General features: G+C 36.6%; 1 protein-coding gene across 3 annotated transcripts in view; it reads left to right on the forward strand.

The window, feature by feature from the left end:
• The window catches only part of CTDP1 (CTD phosphatase subunit 1), a 116554-nt gene that overhangs the window by 24104 nt on the left and 70529 nt on the right, over positions 1–21921 (forward strand). For 2 of the 3 annotated variants that reach the window (XM_074829798.1, XM_074829777.1), the window contains exons 6-10: positions 4124–4214; positions 5336–5502; positions 7122–8204; positions 18158–18299; positions 20600–20830. In XM_074829798.1, the coding sequence (XP_074685899.1) occupies positions 4124–4214; positions 5336–5502; positions 7122–8204; positions 18158–18299; positions 20600–20830 (1714 nt within the window). The remainder of the gene's footprint in view (positions 1–4123; positions 4215–5335; positions 5503–7121; positions 8205–18157; positions 18300–20599; positions 20831–21921) is intronic. The other variant, XM_074829788.1, reaches the window with a different exon arrangement.

The raw sequence follows: 21921 nt of genomic DNA on the forward strand, positions 1-21921 counted from the left end.
AAAGGAAGGACTTGTGATAAAATGCTGGGGATCTTTTTCATAAGAAAAAGGTTGTTTTCTTAGGTTCTCCATATACATCCTATATTTCTTTGTGAATCTGAACTCTGAGCTGCTCCTTCCATGTCCTGGAAGGCTTTTTTGTCATTTTGCAAACAGATGACATCTTGTCAGTCCTTTTCTCTCATCCCAGCTGACTCCCAACAGCTGTTAAGTGGGATTAGCTGATATTTGTAAACACCATTTATGTCTACTGAAGTCATTTAATCCAAACTCTTTCTTAGTTTGATACATTTACAAAGTGGTATCTTGTAGTACATTTATGAAGATGAGTTTAGGATTTTATAATCTAGAGCTTCCTATAGTATTTCTCGTCTACATAATTATTTTGACCAATTGCTACTTAATTTTTTCCCCTACTGTGCATAAGAGAAGTTCAGTGTATTTAATACTGAAGTCAGTTTAAATGCTGATTTTAAAAGTCAATGCCACTGTGAGTTTTAAGTTCAGAGGCCACTAGACAACAATAATGCAATGTGAAGTCACTCAAGATTTATAGTAGAATTTAGAAAGTAGGAATAAATTGAGGGCATTCATATGTATGGTTTATTACAGCAAGTATATTACAGTACGTATTTCAATAAATAATTGACAGAATATGTGCGAATAGGTAATCACCAGTGTCTGAAGGTCTCCAACGCTATTGAAAGATTGGGTCAACAGCTCTTTCCAGGTTCTAAAGTAGGACCTGAAGTAGAACTGGAGGTGACCTGATTCTTCAGAAATTCAATTTTAGATTTATTTTTAAAAGGACTACTTCAAATTCACGTTGGATCCTACTGTTACGTCACTCCCACTAGGAATTGCCATTTAACTCAAAGTGTCTGTAAGATTTTAGACTTCCCAAAAGTTAGTTACTTTTGAACATTTGCATCTTGTGATTTTTTTTTTTAACTTTACAAATCTTAATTTACAAGTTTGCTTTTCTAAGGGAGTCTATAGAAAGATCAGGTAACACAGCTTGATAAGACTGTATGTGCAAGGACCCAGTCTGAGATACTGGAAAACAAACAACTGGGGGGAATAGTCTTGGCTAGGTAAGTCTACTGAATAGTCCCTTGTAATATGGCACTCAAAGGATAATGATAGCATCTTCAGTTTGTTCAAGAAACCACTTAGAGGCATACTTAGCACACTGTCTAATTTATGAGAATGAATGGAAGCTCAGTTTTTATTTGAAACAGCAGGTCTTTGTTTACAATTATTTTGACTTCTACGAAAGGCTTTAATTTTTTTAAACATGCTTACAAAATGAGAAATTCATCAACATATATCCTTCTGCGGGTATGACTTGTGCAAACTGATATTACTCAATAATGAATTTTTTTCTTAATGGATATTTTTTTATCAATGCTAAGGCAGAAAACTGACCATAATAATTTTTCATGACATGGTGGTAGAAAATGGATAGGAATAAATAAATAAATGAAGCAAAGTTAAGAGTACATCTTGGGAACGCTTTTGCTGTTTCTGTATACTCAGTGAGTTTATACATAGACCTTTTCATATCAGAAGTCATAGAAACTTGAAACAAAATGCCCCCACAGAGGAGTGACATCATCTGAACAGATGCTTTTTTGGTGGTCTGTATTGACTTTTCTTAAAGAAAAAGCCATGAGTACTTTGAAAGGTATCATCAATTTGAAACCTGCAGCTTCATTCTTGAAGGTTAATATGCAAAGAATGTACTATCATAACATTATAGATCTTTCACTATGTAGGCTGTGAAAAGATTTTTATTTTGAAGGTAGTAGAGTTTTTCATAATGAGGGTTTCCCAGTTCTTTTTGTTACTGAAAGCAGTATAATAATGATTTTAATTTTTTTTTAATAAATATGTTAAATCTTAGCTTTACTTAGTCTTATCTTGGAGGGTGTATCTGCATCTACTTATTTTTAATGTAAAGTTTTTACTTTTTCAGATTTATGTTCTATTTGCAATCATAAACCTATTAAAAGTTAATGTTTTAACTAACAGTATGTGATCTAGCAACTAATTGTCTTGTTTGCTCTTGCATGGAGTAGAATTGCTAAATAGGTTAGTGACTAGCCAATATAACATTTTCATTTAAAGACAGTATTAACATACTACTGAAGAAAATAAATGATGTATGACAAATGAAATGTTATCTGCCATTTTCCTAAAATGTGTAAACATCAGGATTACGTCTGTTATATTGATTCAATTGGCTAGGCAATATCTGAAAGAAGCCAAAAGACACGTAAAGAACCTCTTTAAAAGACCAGTGCTGTTTTCCCTATTGCTATTCAAGTAGCTTAGCTTTGAAAGACCTGACCCTCTTAAGATGGGCTCTTATCTTTGCGGGTACATCTCTGGTGAGCTGTATCCTCAGTGTATTTTTAGTGAATTATCAAGGGGAAAAAATATTAAAATTAATAAGTCTTTACCAAAGCATTATTGCAAAGCTCCAGAACACTACCTCATGTCTAATCCTTGACAGCAAGGGTTTCTGTGCTTGGGCTTTCTTAGTTCAACTACCCTCTTCTTACAGTTTTAGCTAGACAACACTGCAACTGAACACCTCGTTGTGGTTTTACCATTTAATCAGTGCACTCCTGTTCAATTTAGCGTAGAGTCCCTGTGTATTCAGATAAATAGTAGAAGAGAATTTGGTTGGGGAGAACAGGAACTTGTATGACAGTTTATGTAGTTTGTCAAAATATCTGTGTGTATGGCAATAAATCTTTGTAGCTAATTCTCTCAATTCATTATGCCTAGGTACTGCAAGGGTCTCACTACAGGGGATGATTCTACGAGTTTGCAGCAATTCTTAAGCATAGTCGGGTGAGTTAAGGTTGAACCTCTGTCCTTAACTCGGAATTTTCTTGCTTTTATGGGTTTTAAGTTATTCCAATTACACATTAATATTAAATACATACAGGATCAACTTTTCAGAAGTAATGACTGAATTTTTTTACTTTTTTTTTTTTTTTAAATTTATACCCTCTGCTTTTTCAAGACCCAACTTAACATACTCCTGGGAGCTGGACTTCTAAAAGAAGTTGAACATGTGTTCTGTGCAAATCTCAAAGCTCCTTGAAAGAAAATTAAAGTTGGTCCTTAGAGTGTGTAGTCACTTTGAACTCTGGTTCTGGCTATAAGATGGCCACCATTTAAAATAAAATAAACTAAAACTTTAAAAAATTGTTCCCAGATAAGTATTGACTGCCTTGTATTATTCATACGAATAATGAGAAGTTGATGTTAACTTCAACGCAAATTCAGTAAAATGAAAAATATAGATTAGCATCTAAAATGCCAGTTTCTTTCTAAGCAATTACATGACTGATCCTCTCAGGAAGAACTTTATTATAGCAGGCTAGGTTCAGAAGCATGTGCATGTGTGTTTGTACACCTGAGTCACCATTTTCCTAAATAATGGTATTTTATCTTGCTTTAAGATAATCTAGCACAGCTTCTTCTGTTTTGCTTTGTCTTTTTTTTTAAAGAGCGCAGTCAGAAAAGTTACTGCAGCTGGGCCTAAATACTTTTAGGAATCCCAGGATGTATTCATTATATGTAAATGTATTAAAGTAGTTGTTAGAGGTACAACTTAAAACCTACAAATGCAAGAGCTCCGGCTGAAACTGTCCCTTAACTTGCCCGTTGTGCTTAAGTATTGCAGCACATTGCCGACTCTTGTGAGACTTCTCTGCAGTCCCTAGGCATAATGAGCTAAGGAGAGCATTTAGCTTTAAAGAACCACCTGTAGAGAGATAAATGTAAGTTGCAAAATCATGTGTATCTTACCCTGCTGTATCTCTTTCAGCCTAATTTATTTGGCTGTCACAAATTTAGTTATTTTAATTTCAGTTTTGTTGCTATGTTGACAGAAAATGAGATGGGATTTTAAAAATTGATCCCACTGTATCAGTTACAAATACCTGATCCACTGTGCTTACCCTTTCCCCCATATAATAATATCTCTTACCTTACAATTGTCTGGTAAACTACTGTTGCACAGATTAAAATATCTGAATTATATAAAACATAAACAAGGAACAAACATTTTGAACATTAACTTCTTAATTTCTTCTTTCAAAAGGATTTTTGGACCCTGAAAAGAAACTATTTTCTCATCGGATATTGTCAAGGGATGAATGCATTGATCCATTTTCTAAAACTGGGAATCTTAGGTATGTATATGGATCTTACGCATTAAACAAAACAGGACAACAAAGACACAGAATATACTAAATAAAAATTACTCCCTCTGTACTTAACGTGCTTATAGTCCTTCTTCATCTGCCTCTTGAATATCGACACTGTCTCAGTAGAACTGAGATGTGAGGCTTTGCAGCATTTCACGTACTTTATGTGTTCTGGGTACTAGAACAGTAAGAATGTGAAACAATGGCATCATGTTTTCACTTACACTTCTTATTCTTTTAATAACCATATTTCCACTTTATGGCTTGTGATCTTGTATAATTTTGTATGTTGTGTGTTTTTTAATTAAACCAAAATCCTCAGTTTGAGGTTAATTCATATTTGAATATCTGTTATTCTGGCTTTCAGACGTGCTATACATCTAGCAGCTTCTGTTCTCTAGTGTTTCTTGAAATTAGCTTGTTTAGAGCCTTGTACTCATATTCTAGTCTAAATTGAGGTTCCGATCTTTTTCAGAGTATAAAGCCAAGATTTTTTCTGAAAGACAGATATGTTTAGTATTTCATAAAGCTAGACTAAAAATTATTGCCCCTTCCCATCTGACCATAGCAAATGAGAAGCTTTTTTCTTCTCTTGCTGTTTTCATATGCATGTATACATCTTAAGTACTCTACCTCCTCCTCCTAGGTGATACAAGTATTAGTACTTTTTGCTTCCTTTGTCTTGGATTGAATGAGTCTACTCTTTAAAAACTGTTCTTGTGTCTTTTTCCTATATAGATACTGTATTGACCATGTGATAGTTGGCTTTGGCCTGTTTGTCGACATAAACTGTGAAAACTAGACTGAAATGTAATGTTTTTGTTCTTGCAGAGGTTTGTTGGTTCCTGCTTCTAGCCTTTGGGATGGAGATTTAAAAATCTCTAATCTTTAATTTAGCTGTTTCCTCTTTTATTAGCTTTAATTAGTTCAAATATTGTATTTTGAATGCTGTAATTTTAATATCGCTGGGGTTTTTTTGTAAGTTCATATATAAGCATGTCCTGCAGACATGCTCGTAATAAAGCAGAACATCAACAGAAACTACTTTCATCGATAGTATTAATTTCTAAAACTGGATTCATTTTATAAACTGTTTTGTCTCTTAGAGATCTCTTCCCATGTGGTGATTCCATGGTTTGCATCATTGATGACAGAGAGGATGTTTGGAAGTTTGCACCCAATTTGATAACTGTGAAGAAATATGTATACTTTCAGGGGATAGGAGATATTAATGCACCTCCTGGATCAAGAGAAATTCAGATGAAGAAGAAAGGTAATTTTATCGTTTTTAAAGCACTTTTACGACTTATTCCACTTTTCAAATGTGATTGATGTAAGTTATTGTGGTGGTCTTACCAGTATTATTGTTGTGCTCAGATGAGCAATCCTAGACTACTGTAGTTGACAGAGTGCTCCTGCAACACAAATGCAAATAGCTTAGTAAAACTGGCCTTATTCTTGTTGATAGCTTTCCTTTTGGTGGGTGACTGCAGCAAAAGAGGAATACTAGTAATAGTATTTTGGCTGTTATGGCTGAAGAGCTGATTTGGTAATACACCAAATTGTTGAAGAACATATAGAGGAGGACAGTTTCTGTGCTCCACTCTCCATGTAAAACAAGACAGTTTTTTCTTTTCTGTAGGTTTCTCCTTTTTGATCCCCTTCCCTACCCCACTTTGGAACAATGCTTAATAAACTCTGGTCTCGGCATACTGCTGAAAATGAATGTTTTGATCTCTGTTTACCTCCCTGCCTAAATCATGCTAATAAAATTAGCATGGGATTTCTAGCATCTACTGAATGTGGTGTTCTGGCGTTTGACGCGAGAACCTTATGTTCAGCAGGCTCAGCAGTGTAATACTAATAGTGGATTTAGAAGGTGTACATCACTATGTTAGTATTGATTTGGGGACAAAACATATTTGAAAGACAGTGTTGAAGAAAGAATTACAGGGCTTTTTCCAGTTTAGCCAAGGAGTTTTTTAAATTTAATATGTGACATCATTCTTTTTTTTTTTTTCTTGTTGAACTAGGGATGTCCAATATAGAAACAATAATAATGTACTCAAACTGAATCAGACCACTATGGTGTTGGGACCTCTAAGCTTGTCTGGTGTTGTTACTTGTGGGGCAGGGACACACACACAAAAGAGACAAAGTAGGGTGACTTCATCTAGTGTTCCTGATCAATGCCTGTGCTCAATCTTCTGGATGTCTACAGTTTCTTTAATTGTCTCTCTTCTTCTGCAGGCATCTGAAGATACATCCTAAAACTATTTTTCTGCTTTTGAGTCTATTAGCCTTTCAGCAGAGGTGACACTAGCATTCTAGCAGAGTCTCATATTAACCTCAAACACCATCTTTGTATTGCTAAAACGTGTATATCTCTTCAACTACAAATACAGTTATTTTGATTATGAAAAACAGGAAATACATTAAAACTATGGAAGTTTATAAAGGAAGTTCTTGTAGATGTAGTTCTGGATTGGGACCTTCTGAAGTGAATTCTATCCTTTTTTTTTTCTCTGCTGTAGTTTCACTGCCCTGAGGTGTAATCATAAAACTCATGCTAGAAGATAAATCCTTTTACGTTTGCGTGGTTAACAAATAATTACTTATGAACTGTGTGATTTTAAAAAAAAAAAAGCTCCTTACACAACTTCTTCACAAAAGTAAAGTTTGTTAGGCAGTTCTTTCTAGTAACCATTGACACCTAAAGTATCATAACAACTTGGAAAAGCCTAGCTGCCACTTCTAAACATAGTGAAGTCTAACTGCATGTGTAAACCATGTGTTTAAGGAAAAAGAAAATGAAATTTTGATTAAGCTTAGAAAAAAAAACCAACCCCTGAGAAAATATGTATATGTTTTATTTCTTTTTCTGTGTCTTAGTAAACCACTCTACAAAACCAGAGGCACTGGATTCAGCAGTGACATTAGGAAAGGATGCTGAAGAAATAAAGAACGTTACATGTGTAGAAGAACAAAGCAATGGTCTCAAGAAAGCTACAAAGGACACTTGCACTGCGAATGGAAGTACTTCTGTAAGCAGTGAAACATCTGACTGGGATATGAACTCTTGTGATAAAGTTAATACCCAGGACTCCTTAAATGATAGCACTGATCACAAAATGGACAGTGAGGTCACTAATGATTTGACAAATACAAAAGAATCTCAGATTTTTTCAGAGCAAGTTGATAGAACAGTAGAGAAGCAGGAAAACCAAGACAAGACAACAAATGACTTGGACTTTGAACTGTCTAGTGACAGTGAAAGTGACGGTGGATTGGATTCCAGAAAGTCATCCACTTCTGTATCAGATAGTGAGAATGAGGAAAAGAGAAGCTGGAAGAAATCCAAACAACCTCTGCAGGATGAAAATTTGCAGAAGGGGAGTTGCACTGACGTGAGTGAGAAACAGGATGGTCTGGTGAACCATTCTGGGGACATGCAATCTCTACCTAGTGAAAATATTCACGACAAAACTGATCTTGAAGCACAAGAAGAAAGTGAACAGGAAAGCCTTTGTGATTTAGGAAATGGGTGTGCAGACAAGAAGGAGGCTGAAACAGAGTCTCAGAATAGTGAACAGTCTGGAATTACAATGGGTGAGTCCTTAGACCAGAGTATGGAGGAAGAAGAGGAGGAGGATGATACAGATGACGATGACCATTTAATATACCTCGAAGAGATCCTTGTGCGGGTTCACACTGATTATTACACAAAGTATGATAAATACCTGAAAAAAGAAATTGAGGAAATTCCAGACATCAGAAAAATAGTGCCAGAACTGAAAAGTAAAGTGTTGGCGGATGTAACCATAATATTTAGCGGACTCTACCCAACAAATTTCCCCATTGAGAAAACACGGGAACACTATCATGCCACAGCACTTGGAGCCAAAATTGTGAAGAATCTAGTACTGAGTGCTGATGATCCTGACAAAGCAACACATCTCATTGCGGCAAGGACAGGTAGGTATATGAGAGTCGAGTTTTCAATCAGCTTTTTTCCTGTTACAGTTCATTCATCCATTGAGATGTTTTTTGTATAACCTGCAGGCTTAATGTAACTGAAACTAGAATTGAAATTAAAGGGAAGATTCTTACTAAAACAATTTAGATGTCTTTTTTTAAAGCTTTTTTGCTGCTTTTTGATGAAGCATGGGTTTTAATTGTTAAAAGGAGGACCTCGCTAAATAACCTCTGATGTAATTTGTCATGTGTCACTTCTTGGTTAAGAGTTGGTGACACTGAGTCTTAGACTATCAAAGATGTTTAATAGAAACTTTGTAACATTTGTGTCAGAGAAAAGTTTATAGTGCTCTTGCTATAAAGTTACAGCAATGCTTATGTTCTTGGTTTCTCAGATTTCACCTCTCATGGTTCAGTTTCACTTTGTATGGAGTTCAAACAAATTATCTTAAAGAGACTGGAATCTGATGATACCCTGTCACTGTGCGTAGCCTGTGTATCTTTATCACAGGAGATGTAAGAGCTTAGCCTAACTGTTTATGCATCTTTCACAAAGCTACCTGTTTTTACATAGCTCTAATGGATAGGAATGTACCATTGGTTAGGTGCCACAGAGGCGCTGACAGGCCACCACTAGATTCTAGTACTAATTTTTTGTGTGTACCCTGACCCTTGGTTCCCTCATTCTTGGCCTTTTGAAGTTGCATGGAGTCTAAATATCTGATAATCAAACCCATGAAATCCAAAAGTAGCACTGCATGTTTTAGATCATCTAAAACTTCTAGGTAGTTTTAGGACATCTTTAGATGTCATAAGTAAAGAAATACACATCTGCCACCTATTGGATTATTTTTTGACTTGTTCATGCAAGCTTTCAGCACGCCAGAAACAGCTTTGTTTCATCAGCTTGTATTATAAAAGAATGGAGTATATTTTCACTGGCTGTAATATAGATGTGCATACTTTTCTCAAAGTGTGTGTCTTAAGAAATGTAACAAGATATTTCTTATACAGCTGACCAAGAATCATTTTTTGCTGTTGAGGAGGCAGTGATTAAAAAAATTCCAATGTTTAGTGACTAAAAGGAGAATGTTGCAGTTCCTTAATTTCCATCCCTTTAAATATGAGTAGCATTAAAAATCTATGTGTTACAACCATCCAATTTATCAGTATATTGTGATATGCAAATTGGCTATTTTTTTTGTATTGGCATAAATTACAATAAGGCTGTAGATTTGCTAGGCTAGGGTAAACTTACCTCACTTCCCAGTTGTCTTAATGTACAGTTCTAGTGACAAAAAGCACAGGTAGATTTTTAATTAAAAAGTTGGTAAGGCCAACTGTAGTAAGCAGGGACTGCAGTATTGACCTAGGCAAGTAGCATCAGAATAAAACCAGTACCAATGGACCTGCAGTGAAGTAGCAAGTTTGTATTAATTGTCCCGGTGTACATATGCATTTAAGTAGTAAAAACAACCTAAAAACTAGAAGAGGCTGAAATTAGTTTCATTGAGGTTATGTGGAATTCTAATTTGTGAAGATGTGATAGTTAAAATACTGAATGGGAAGTGTTAAAATCAGTGAATGCATCGGTTTGGGACTCTCTAGTTTTACTACAGTTGCTGAACAGCTCTTTTAGAACTGCAGGAATAGTAAAGCTTTTATCGGCAAAGAATTACACAAGGTTGTCATACTTTATTGGAGATATAATAGCTGTCAGTATAACTTTCATGTTTTTCCAATTTCAACTCCAAAAATGCTTCATTTCAAAGTTGCTTTGTCTAACTTGCACTAGATGGCTTCTGAATGTAGCACATTGGATGCAACTATTGTGTGATGTGGTAAAAGTGATAGGATAAATGTAAATGAGACCCAAAAATACACATGTTCTGGAGGAAAAAATGTTGAATAATGTCATGTTAAGGTACACAACATGTGATAAGCAGTTGAAGCTTTGGTTTTTTGCTTGGTTTTGGCATGTACAGTTTGAGGGGGGTTGTATGTTTACATAGTTACATATGCACATTCTTATGTTCTATGTTTATAAGCAAATTCTTCACTACCTTCACATTCTTAGTGAATCATCCACTAATGTAGATCTTAATATGAAAGACTATTTTAACTTTAGGTTGATTACATCACAATAGTGTGCTTTTACTGTATTTAAGTTGAGTTTATTAGCACATTTTAAATTAATTTTGAGTGTTCTTTTGAAAAGTAAATAAATTTCAAGGTGGTTTGTATTTTTCATTCTTTTTGTCATGACCTAGACTCTCCTTCAAAATAGTCATGTAATGTTGGTGTTGCACATGATACATAAAATACATTCAAATATTGCCTGCTAATTAGAACAAGAAATCACAAGAATAATACTATTCCTGAATTGCTGGGGTGAAAATCTTTATTGTCAGTATGTAGAAGCTGACCCCTGCTTTTAGTAAGAAAAGGATTTCACTAACTCTAAAAAGAGATAACTTAGCAGTCTTTTCTGCCTAACAAGCAAATTGTCATCTTTCATCATCACTTAGTAATTATTTCTGTAACATTGGCAGTGAAATAGGGGGATTTAGAGTGAAAAAACTATATTCTCCAATAATGTTTTTTTGTTAGATTCTCATGGATTGCTTGTGGTTCTGGTTTTGTGATGGGTTTTTGTTTCTTCAACTGAAGACTGTATTTTCTCACCTCACCTCTGGTTAGATGGGGGAGTAGTTATGCTGCATCATCCTAATTTCGTGAGGGAAACTCTGAAGTTTAATTAGAGATTTTAAGGATATAAATTGTGTCCTGTCACAGCTGGATTTGTGATAATTCAGCTGTCAACGTGATTTTCATACTGATTCTCTTGTGGTTAGAAATTAGAAAGCAAATTCTGCAAGTCTGTTACTGCAGGTAAGGCATACAGATGTTGCATCTCTGACTCCTATGGCAAATATCTGAAGCACTGCTTGATGTCTAATTGCTGGTGAAAGGGGGAAATCAAAAGTATGTCCCTTCTTGAATTTTGTTCAGAAATCAATGACCTGAGACTGGACAATGTTGTTCTACTTCTTTTTTCTTTTTTTTTTCCTTTTTTAATGTATTTGTTAAAAGGTACCTGTCAGTTCAGTGTTTCTGTAACAACAGCAGACTTAGAACTCAGACAGGCAAGTTAACTTACGTGTTTACTTTGCATTAGCTCAGCTGTAGTAAATGGCATATATTTTGTCTGCAACAGTGGTAGGAGTAAATACTGCTTGCTTTTGAGTTTTGAAGACAGAGGAAGAAGTGTGAAACGGAGTACCCCCTAGGGCTTGGAGTGATGGGTTTTCCCCCTGCAAAGTGACCACATCATAGCTTGGAGTATGGAATGAACAGCTAGCAAGTACCATTTTAGATTGTATTTACAGCATCCTTTCCAGTCTATTGCAGTAAATAATTTAAATTTCTTTTATTCTTTGTATATACTTGTCTCTTTCTCTGCAAGTAGGCAGCTTGTTTCTCTGCAGACATAGATGCTCTGAATTCTGAAAATAAATAAATCCTTATTCTTGGAGAAAATTGGGGTTTTTTTCATTACATAGGGAGGAAAATACTATGTACCTGAATTACTGTAAAACACAAGGATCTTTGTATCATCTAATCAGCTTTCATAAATATGAGTGACTGAGAAAAGGCTACCCTGTAGTCCTTTCCACTTACCTACAGGCTGCATAAATCTTACTTCAGTTTTTGAAACATCTGCTGTTTGCTTTAAGCAAATGTAAACTGCACTGGATGATGAGTTGTTATAGCTGTGTACACACTTGGCTAAGCAGTTACCACACTGCTTCACAGACCTTGTTATGTTCCTTCCTGAAGAGACGAATGATACTGCAGTTGATTTTTATATTGAGTTTTTGCTGGTGGAGCAGATAAAGCTGTTCAGGTCACTTAAAAATTATTCTAGTGGGGTAGAAGCAGAAATATGTCTGTTTAGACCCTGAATTTTTCTTTTCTTTTTCAAAATATATTTAATTCTGTGTCTCTTCCTATACTTTGAAAGCTATATGGGAATAATTTCCTTACTTTTGGTGGCTTAGCCTATGTCAAGTTTTGCTTAATATCATTAAATATCAGGTTGCTTAAAATACCAATTGTACTATGAACTATGGCTCCTTTTATTCATCCTCATCTACCTACTTAAAAAATGCTTACTCCTGAGTCTGACTTTGAGGTATTGCGAGAGAAGAGAAAGCTGCCAGCTGATAGTCATGTTAACCTGTCCTATGACTTTGTGTGAGGTCTTCACCAGACATAGCTATGATGTGTCCACAGGTTTTTTTCCTAAAGAATATTTTCAAGGGCTGTGTCTTTAAAGAAAATCCAGTTAAGCACTGCTCTGAGCTCGGGTACTGACCAGGTAAGCCTGTTGCGTTTGCTGGTAAAGCACAGCGTGGTGCTAAAGCTGAATTCTAGACATAGCCTCGGAACAGCACATCTATCGCCATTTCATAATCACTTAATTCTTGTAGTCCAGAACACTGAGGTCTGTATGACTTGGTTTAGATTAACATTGTTGAAGAGCTTCAGGTTTTGATCATAAATCAAGATTTATATGTAGAAATCATCTGAAGAGAAATAAACTTTTAACAACCAGATTTTCCAAGCCATGTCTGGCAACCTGGTTACAAACTGCCATGAGTATATGTTGACTTCGGTGTGTTGGAATCAGGAGTGTTTTGAGAGTGATTCTGGTGGTTACTCCACTTCAGTTTGTCCTGGCAAGCCTCAAGCACTCACACTGGGTTCCTCGTGGGTGAGATTGAATTGGAGGGCACAGCCAGCTGAGCACTGACGGGCATTCAGCTCACAGGACCAGGCAGAACTAATCCAAAGCAAAACTCCCTGAAATGCTAATGGGGTGGGCATCACTCCTCCAGCATGCTTTTGTCCTGCATGTCTCCCTGTTGGGCTGCACTGTGTGGTAATGTGAACGTAGCCAAATATGCAGTATAACACTTCTTCTTAGTCTTCGTAAACATACAGCTTAGGTCTCATTTATCTATGTTGCTTAAGTTCCTAGTGTGCTCCGTACTTTGGATGAGACAAAACAAACTGCTGTAGTGAAACTGTATGTCCTGGAGAACATTTATGTTGTAAAGTTTATTGTTGCATTATTGATTTTGGTCACTTTTTTTAGCAATGAATTGTCAAGATTAATAGGAGGCTTTTTTGTGTTTTCAACCTTTGTTTGCAAGTTCAAAAGAGTTGATGAGTCCCCCAGGTTTGAAAATAACCTTTTCCCAATATTATGTGCTTCAGGCTGTATCCATCAGAGGATGTGATGAATTTGGCCCCTAGCTGTTTCATGTGGAAAGGCTTGTGTGCTTTTTTAACTTCTTGGAACAATTTTAGACTAGAATTTGAAGTAGGGAGAGGTGATTAGAGAATAATGCAAAAAAGTAGTCCAGAAAAACAGTTTTTCTCTAAGTGATTTTTAGCCCAGCTGGATGATTCAGATGTTCCTAACTGCATCAGAAGTACTATTGCTTGGATGGATTAAATTTCTTTCTTCTGTTTCTTAATAAGCATACCTTCAAAAGGGAAAGTTACACTGGGGAAAGGGAGAGAAAGCAGGGATATCAAGTATTGCAGTGCAATTTCTCCTACCCGGTTAAATTTGGTGTTCCATCACATCTTGCTCTAAGAACATCATATGTGTGAAATCTTGATTTGTGAAGATGTCAGCTAGAAATAGAAGGCAGCCCCTGAGATGACACAGTTGTATTACCTCATGCGATTTTCAGTATGCTGGAGCATGCAATAGGCAGCTGCGCTTTAGAAACAGGGAGGAAGCAAAAAGCCTTGGTGTGGTGGGGGTGAGAAAGGTAAAGCTTTCGACCCTTAGGGAGGGGGTGGTTACACATTGGTCTTCGTGTTGCCAACTTTAATTTTATGTTAATGGCTTACACCTTTCGGAGCTATTGTTTCAGAACCACAGGAGTTTCATAAAAAATAATGTCACTTTGGCTTTTGTGTTTAAGGCTTCCATTGCAATCCTGTTGACTAGAAGAACAACTTAGCTCCTCAGTGTACATCTGGTATGAAATGATCAGATACACATGAATGCAGAATGTGTATGTTTGTGGAACGGGCAGCAAGATGAAGCACCTGACAAATCATCAATGCAGAAACATCAGTTTTAAAAATAGTTGGAGAAAGCCATCTTTTCACATAACCTCACAGATTTAACATGAGGTGAAGGTACAGTTTTATGGTTTTGTTCAGGTTCCCCTGATGAAGTCCAAAAGGAGCAGCAATATCTTTAGTTGCGTGAATGGATGTACTACAGTGTCAGATAAGCTTTTCTTCAGGGTATCATCAGCACAGTCTGTCTATCCAATAGCACCACCAATGCTGGTTAACTGTTCTGTATGCTTACTAGTGAAATCACATACTATTGTATGTTGTATTCACTCAGCTCCAGAGTTACGTGCAGGACAGTATTGCTAGTCATGTCTGATATTTGATTCAGTATCTAATACCAGGCACAAGTACCTGAACTTCTACTAGACTTCTTGCTCTTGTCGCTTTTTTCCCTGAAACTCCTATGCTTATGAACCTGATTTCAGCATCCTCTTTATACAGCTGTCTTCTTACCTCTTTGTTATTATGTTGTTGTTGCTTTTCTTCTTTATTCTCAAAAGAAAGCATTTTCCAAGCCAAGTCTTTCACCTTTTTTTAATCCTTTCCCCCCCATATCTTTTAATCTGATTCCCCTTCAGAACCTCTGCTTTCTTTCCTCTGAAACATACCCTGTGTATAAATTAAATGCAGCTTTATACTTACCTGTTTCTAACTGCAGGTATTTCTACAGTTCCTACTGAGGTTATGTAAATAATACCTCCTGTGGAAGCTCCCTCTGGTGCTGTAAACTGGCTCATTTCCAGCAACTGTTGCATGAAAGTGCTCTGGGTTGCTGATTACTTTTGTAACTGATGACTAATTGGAAAACAGATTTCTTGTATCAGGGGATGAAAGATTTGGGTGCATTGATCTCCCTTCTTAAAGAGTTTTGCTTTTTAGCCAGTTAAAACCTCTTGAAGTGCAAATGTGTGCTGGGATTAACATGGTTGGAGTTCTAAAATTCTTTTCACTGAGTCTTTGTTGGACAGTGGTTTTATTTTTATTTCATGGCAAAATTTAAGGCATTTCTAAACTGTCTGCGCTTTGGAATGGGTTTTGTCTTTACTCAGTTTTGTGTTCATGTTTATCCTGGATTCTTAAATTGATGCCTTTTTGTTGCAAAGATACTAGTGTGGAGAAAAGCTTTACGTTTAGTGTACATCTCTTAAATCTTGAGCTGTGGAATTTCTTGCATTTGCTGCTGAAAATAGAAGACATGTATTGTGCATAGAACGTTTTTTTCTTAATGTAAATCCAAGAAAAAAACATATTTGTATCTAAAGATAGAGGAAAAGGTATCTCTACTCCTGTATTCTGTTGGGTTTGGGGGAAGAAAAGTAGGGAAGCAAAAGCTTTCAGCACTTTGGTAAAGGACAAGCAGCTGAACATGAGCCAGCAGTGTGCCCAGGTGGCCAAGAAAGCCCATGGTGTCCTGGCTTTTATTAGAAATAGTGTGACCAGCAGAAGGAGGGAGGTGATAGTCCCCCTGTACTCTGCGCTGGTGAGGCCACACCTTGAGTATTGTGTCCAGTTTTGGGCACCTCAATACGAGAGGGATATCGAGGTGCTGGAGTGAGCGCAGAGGAGGGCAACGAAGCTGGTGAAGGACCTGTAGAATAAATCCTATGAGGAGAGATTGAAGGAGCTGGGACTGTTTAGTTTGAGGAGGAGAAGACTGAGGGGAGACCTCATCACTCTCTACAACTACCTGAAAGGTAATTAGTGATAGAACAAGAGGGAATGACTTTAAACTGCAACAGGGTAAGTTTAGACTGGACATCAGGAAAAAATTTTTCACTGAAAGAGTGGTCAGACAGTGGAATAGGCTGCCCCGGGAGGTGGTGGAGTCACCATCCCTGGATGTGTTTAAGGGTCGTTTAGATGAGATGTTGGGGGATATGGTGTAGGGGAGAACTTTTAGAGTAGGGCTGATGGTTGGACTCGATGATCCCAAGGGTCTTTTCCAGCCTGAATGATTCTGTGATCTCCTGCCCTCTCTGTTCATTTAGTCTTACAAATTTACAGCAGTCTAGAAACTGAACTGTCTAACTAGTTAGGTCAGTCCTCAAGTGCATTTCAGTTGATCTCTCTACCCCAATAGAATACTAGTTCAGGTTGTACACAGGCCTTTAAGGTATTTGCTAATAACTGTTTCCTCTCATCTTCAAATGATATGGAGAAGTATGGGTATTTCAAGGCTTTCATCTTAACGGAAACAAGTAAAGTCATATTGCTAAATGACAATCTTGCAGATAAAACTCCAGGGAACTATGTTGAAACCATCAAATTAATTTACTGTTCTTGCTTCCTTCTCAGAACTTTTCTGAAATTTGATTTTTTTTTTTCCTGGAGGCTTCATTCCTGAAGGCACGTGTGTGAAAATAGACAAGGGCTCATAAATTCTAACTTTATATAAATTTTTTAAAAATTAAAAACTTTACTTAGAATTTTTTTTAGTTAGTAAGATAAACTGGACTGGAGTATTGTGTTTTTATATAAGCATCTGCAGGAAGAAACCCCAGGGTCTTCTGGCCTTCAGTTCTTGATGGCCTCCTTGCATTTTCTATTTCTAAACAAAAAATGTACCGCAATATTAAGTGTGTTTAAATGTCTTTGCACCAAGACAGAATGTAAACAAATGATGAGGTTTGATAAGCATTTTAAATAATGTGTAAATAAGATGAAAAGCTATAAATTACAGGGATGTAACAAAAGGGAAGAGTGATGGCTTTCAGCTATGAGACAGACTATCCGATTGATGAGAGTTCCTTTATCATGTTACAGCTACACCAGTATTTGTGCAGTATAGAAATACCATGTGTAAGTGTCAGGCATAGATGTATCAGGTCAGAATCCTTGGGGGTTTTTTCTAATGTTTATATATTTAATGGTTTATTGGCAGATTATACAATTTTGTGTTGTCTCTCAAGTGTTCAGTCCCTCTATAGATCTCTTTGATAAGTGCTGAAACAAGTACTACGATTGGTAAAATTAATTTTTCTAATCAAATAGAAGAAATACATTCTGAAACATTTGGACAGTCAGCTGTTTCTGGGAACAGACTACGCTTCAAGGTTAATTTCAACCTTTATGTTTTTGCTTCTTTTTGCTTACTGGTTTTGATGCTTCTTGGCAAAGATTTATAGCAACCTTACTGAATTGCTCTCTTTTTCTGGTTTCTCCAGAGGATGGAATTTGAGATCACCTGTTACTTGCACGCTGCATTGCTGATGGTTTCATGTGGACTTTGTGCTAGCCTGCCACAGTTAACTTCACATTTGTTGTTAACTTTTGGCACGAAGTAATCCATTTGTCTGCTTTGCTCCAGCTTCTGTCAAATGGAGGTTGAGTGGGTGGGCTGGCTGTTAAAAGGTATCATACTGCGTCTACAGAGGACTGAGCATAAGAAAGTAGGATAAGTTAGTGTTAGGCTTTAACAGCATTGAAGAGTCACTGCTGCTTAGACTCTGATAAATAGAAATGAAGGAGACGAAATACAAAAGTGCTTTTGTATTGTTTGTTCAGTTAACATGGAAATGTAGAGGTTTTCTGTATGGATTAATTTTAGTGGACTATTTCCACAGTGCTAGTGCTTCAGAAAATTACAAATACATTCATCCAGCTTGAGACTGGATCTTATTTAGAGTCTCACTTTTATCAGCTGTGATTGTTTTGTTGGACTGGGGTGGAGTGTTTGTTTTTTCTGTAAGATTGATCACAAAATGTTCTTCTTAAACCATTGTGTACTTAAAACTATCTTCTGTGTTTCTGGGAACAGTGTAATATTATGTTTGACTTCGTAATAGGCACAGAAAAAGTACGGCAAGCTCAGGACTGCAAGGACCTCCATGTTGTAAATCCCGATTGGCTGTGGAGCTGCCTGGAGCGCTGGGACAAAGTTGAGGAACAGCTCTTTCCCTTGAAGGATGATTACATCAAAACACACAGGTAAGTGGGAATGCGGGGGAGAAGAGACCATGAAAATAGGTTCATATGATTATGCTAACTTGTTCATGCAGCTATAAAATCTGTTTCTGACATTCGGAATGGTGTGCAATGCTTACCAATTTTATGAAAGAACCTTCCATTTTTGTCCCTTTTTTTGCTGCTTAAGCTGAAGACTGTTAAAGGGATGGGGAGGGAGTTCAGCAACTGGCAGACTTGGGAGAAACCTGTGTTACCAGTAGTTTCTTTAGTAGTTGTCATCATTGGCCATTTTCAGCTGGAGTGGTTGACTTTGTCAGTTCATCCACATGGTCAATGCCATCAAGGTACAGGATCATTCATGCTGCCAAATGAAGGAAAAAATGTACACACTCCCACAACACAAAAAATTGGTAAAGTTTGGCACTTTTTTCTGAGACTTGGTAGTGAGGAGGAAGGGAGAACAGAAAAATACAGCACAAAAATCTAAAAGGCATTGGAAGGCATGAAGGTAGAAACAAAAACTGGAAGAAAGGAAGTAGCAAGATGAGGCTTGGGGATGATAAGAAAAAGGGGTGAAAGAGAAAGGGTTAAAAAAGATCAGTGCACTAGGATGACAGCAAATAGAAGGGACAGCCAAAAACTTTATTAACACAGAGGAAGTCAGAGGGCCATGGCTAAAATAACTCATGACAAGACACTGTAGAGCCAGTTTGTTTCTTGACTTGTTTTCTGTTTGGATAGACTCACATTAATAGTGTCTTGCAAGCCTAATGGAGGACCTTCCCTTCTGTGTTTAGACAGGAAAGGGCATAGCGCATTGGGTTTTCTGTATTAAACTGATACAGGTGTGATTGAGTAAGCTAGAGATTTGCTTTCTGCTTTAGAAGATGCCAGCCCTTTGAGGGCAGAATGTGTGTAAGTCCTCAACACTCTGAAGACACCAGAAGTAGAAACATCTGGAAGTGAGGTCACTTACCAAGTGAGAGACTAGGTAGAGACCCAGGTTCCCTGAAACTTAGGAAAAAGATGTAACCTACTTAGTGCTTTTAAAAAACAAAGTATTCTAGAGTCAAGCCTTATCAGATTTATTTTTTTAATCAAACTTTGGAATATTTATATGGGATGTTTAATTTGTCTCAGAGGCCTGACACTGACCAGTTCTCGCTAGAAATCTGAACAGTGACTTGCAAGTATAATTTTTTGATGTCTGGATGAATGTCAGTCTTTCTACCCATCTTAATTTACTTGTGCATTTTATTGAGACATGATGATAATTTTTCCTACCTCTGTTTCAAATACAATATACCTTAGCTTCATACTTTCACCCCTCCCCCAAACTTCATCTATCTTATTGCAAATACTTTTACTTTAACCCAACATGTGCAACTTCTTTGGAAAAGATTTTCTCCTTAATGAAACTGCTTGAAATAGCGATTGCTGGTCCAAAGCACTTACGAAGTAGGGGAGGGATGAACTCTGAGAAAATATTTGCATATAAAATGAGTTTAAGAATAGCAAAGAAGAATAAGTAAACTTGGAATTGGTTGACCTAAAGTATTGGTGCTGCAAGACTACTTCAGAAACATCCATGAAGGCATATGGTAAAAACTAGTTTTGTGGCACTTCTAATATTTGTTGCAATATAGTTTAATTATATTTTCTATAGCATTGGTTTCATGGTGCTTAACATGCTGTTTTATTTGATTTTTCTTAAATTATTAAGTTTGCTTCCTTTTTTTTTTGTGGCACTTCATCATAATTGGATAGTATGCCATAATGGTGATTCCTGCAGACTGATCTCTGAATGTTTCTGCTGACACTTCTAAAATTATGTTTTAAAATGCAGCAGGGTGATCACAGGCAGCATGGTATTTTAACAAATGAGTTTGGATGACTTGCAAATTAATACTGTGTGTTTACTTACTCTCAGAAAATTTGGAAAGCAAATATTAAGATCTGATACAATGGCATGCCTTTGTCTTTGTTGCACGTATGTAGATTATCATGCTACTCTAGTTGTGCAGTTGTTACTACCTGGAAGCAATTTCAGTAACTTTTATGTTAAGACAGTTTTTAAGGAACATTTAATAATTTTTTAATGATGTAAATACAACTTTATCTGTGTGTCTGTAATTTTCTGTTTTAAATTCAGTGATGCTTTAATGGGGGTGGAGGAGATGAAGATTTCTGAAGAAACATTTTCAAACCTTTCCCCCTGCCACTTTCTCCTTTAGAAAAAAAGAAACGCTCATTTTTTTACATTTTGGTTAGATAAGTAATTTAAATTTCTAAAGCAATTTTTTCTGACCTGCATCCAACAGAGAGAATAGCCCTGCCACGTTTCCTGATACACACAGTACATTTCAGACAGCTCTGTTTCACCCAACACCCATCCATCCAAAGTCTCAACCTGGTCCTGAAGTTCGACTTTATGATCCTAACACTGGAAAGCTAATCAGGAAAGCCACTCAAACCTCTGGACAGTCGATGTACATCCAGTCTCCAGCTCCTCCCATCACCTTACCAGTCCACGGCGAACACTCATCCTTCAGGTACCTAAAGCATAGCTAAGAGTCACTTCCAACTATATTTTCAGATGCTGTAGTAAATTTAACTCTTGTTATCTTTGCATTTGATCAAGTTACCATCTTTTCTTTAGTTACTTCGTTTGCTTTCTAAAAAGACAAGGAAATGAGTGAAAGTGAATAGTCAGCTGAAGTGAAATCAGGGTGGTAGAATTCCAGATGCTTTTTGTACCTCACCTAAGTACAACTAGAAACCTCAAAACAAATAAATGAAGCGTGTAGTTTGTGCACTCTAAAGAATGTTAGAATAACTCATCTCTGAATTGAGGCAGCGTAATGCTTTTTTAACAAGTCTTAGAATACTGGATTGGTTTTTGTCTATAAAATATATCTGATAGCATTCAGCTCTTGTTTATAAAATTTTCCTCTTCACCTAATTCCTTCAGATGGGACATTAGCTTTGTGCTTTGTTTTGAGACATTAGCTTTGTGCTTTGTTTTGAGACATTAGCTTTGTGCTTTGTTTTGAGACATTAGCTTTGTGCTTTGTTTTGAGACATTAGCTTTGTGCTTTGTTTTGAGAAATATCAGAAGTGGTGGAAGGGGGGTGTAGCTAACTGCGTATTATTAAATAAGGCCATATGACCGAGTGCTAGTTAATAATCCTTAGATGACTAAATCAAGACACTAAAGCAGCAGGAGGAGGTGGCGGCCTGCTTTTTGAAGTACAAAGGCTAGCATCTGGACTTTGTCAAAATTTGTGGATTTGGTTAAGCTACAATGACAACACTTGTCTCTTAAGGATGCATAAAATACCTAAAATTCATCCCTGAGTATCTACATAAAAGATCTAACTTTCTGGAATGCTAACAAGTTTAGCAAGGCTTGTTGACTCCCAGGTAAAGTAGTAGCCACTTGAAGGCAAAGCTTTTCTCTTTGTAAAATGTGGTCAAAATTCCTTTGTACAATGTGATCAGAGAATAGCAGTTGTTATAAAGCACTTCAGTTTTCCAAACAACTACAAAAATATAAAGCACAATTATAAATGCAGAGTTTTCTACCTTTTTTCTCCCTCCCCCACCGCTTCTGCAGTGTATTGCTTGTAAAGGTTTTGTATAT

The sequence above is a fragment of the Strix aluco genome, chromosome 1, assembly GCF_031877795.1.
Source record: "Strix aluco isolate bStrAlu1 chromosome 1, bStrAlu1.hap1, whole genome shotgun sequence".
Classification (NCBI taxonomy): Eukaryota; Metazoa; Chordata; class Aves; order Strigiformes; family Strigidae; genus Strix; species Strix aluco.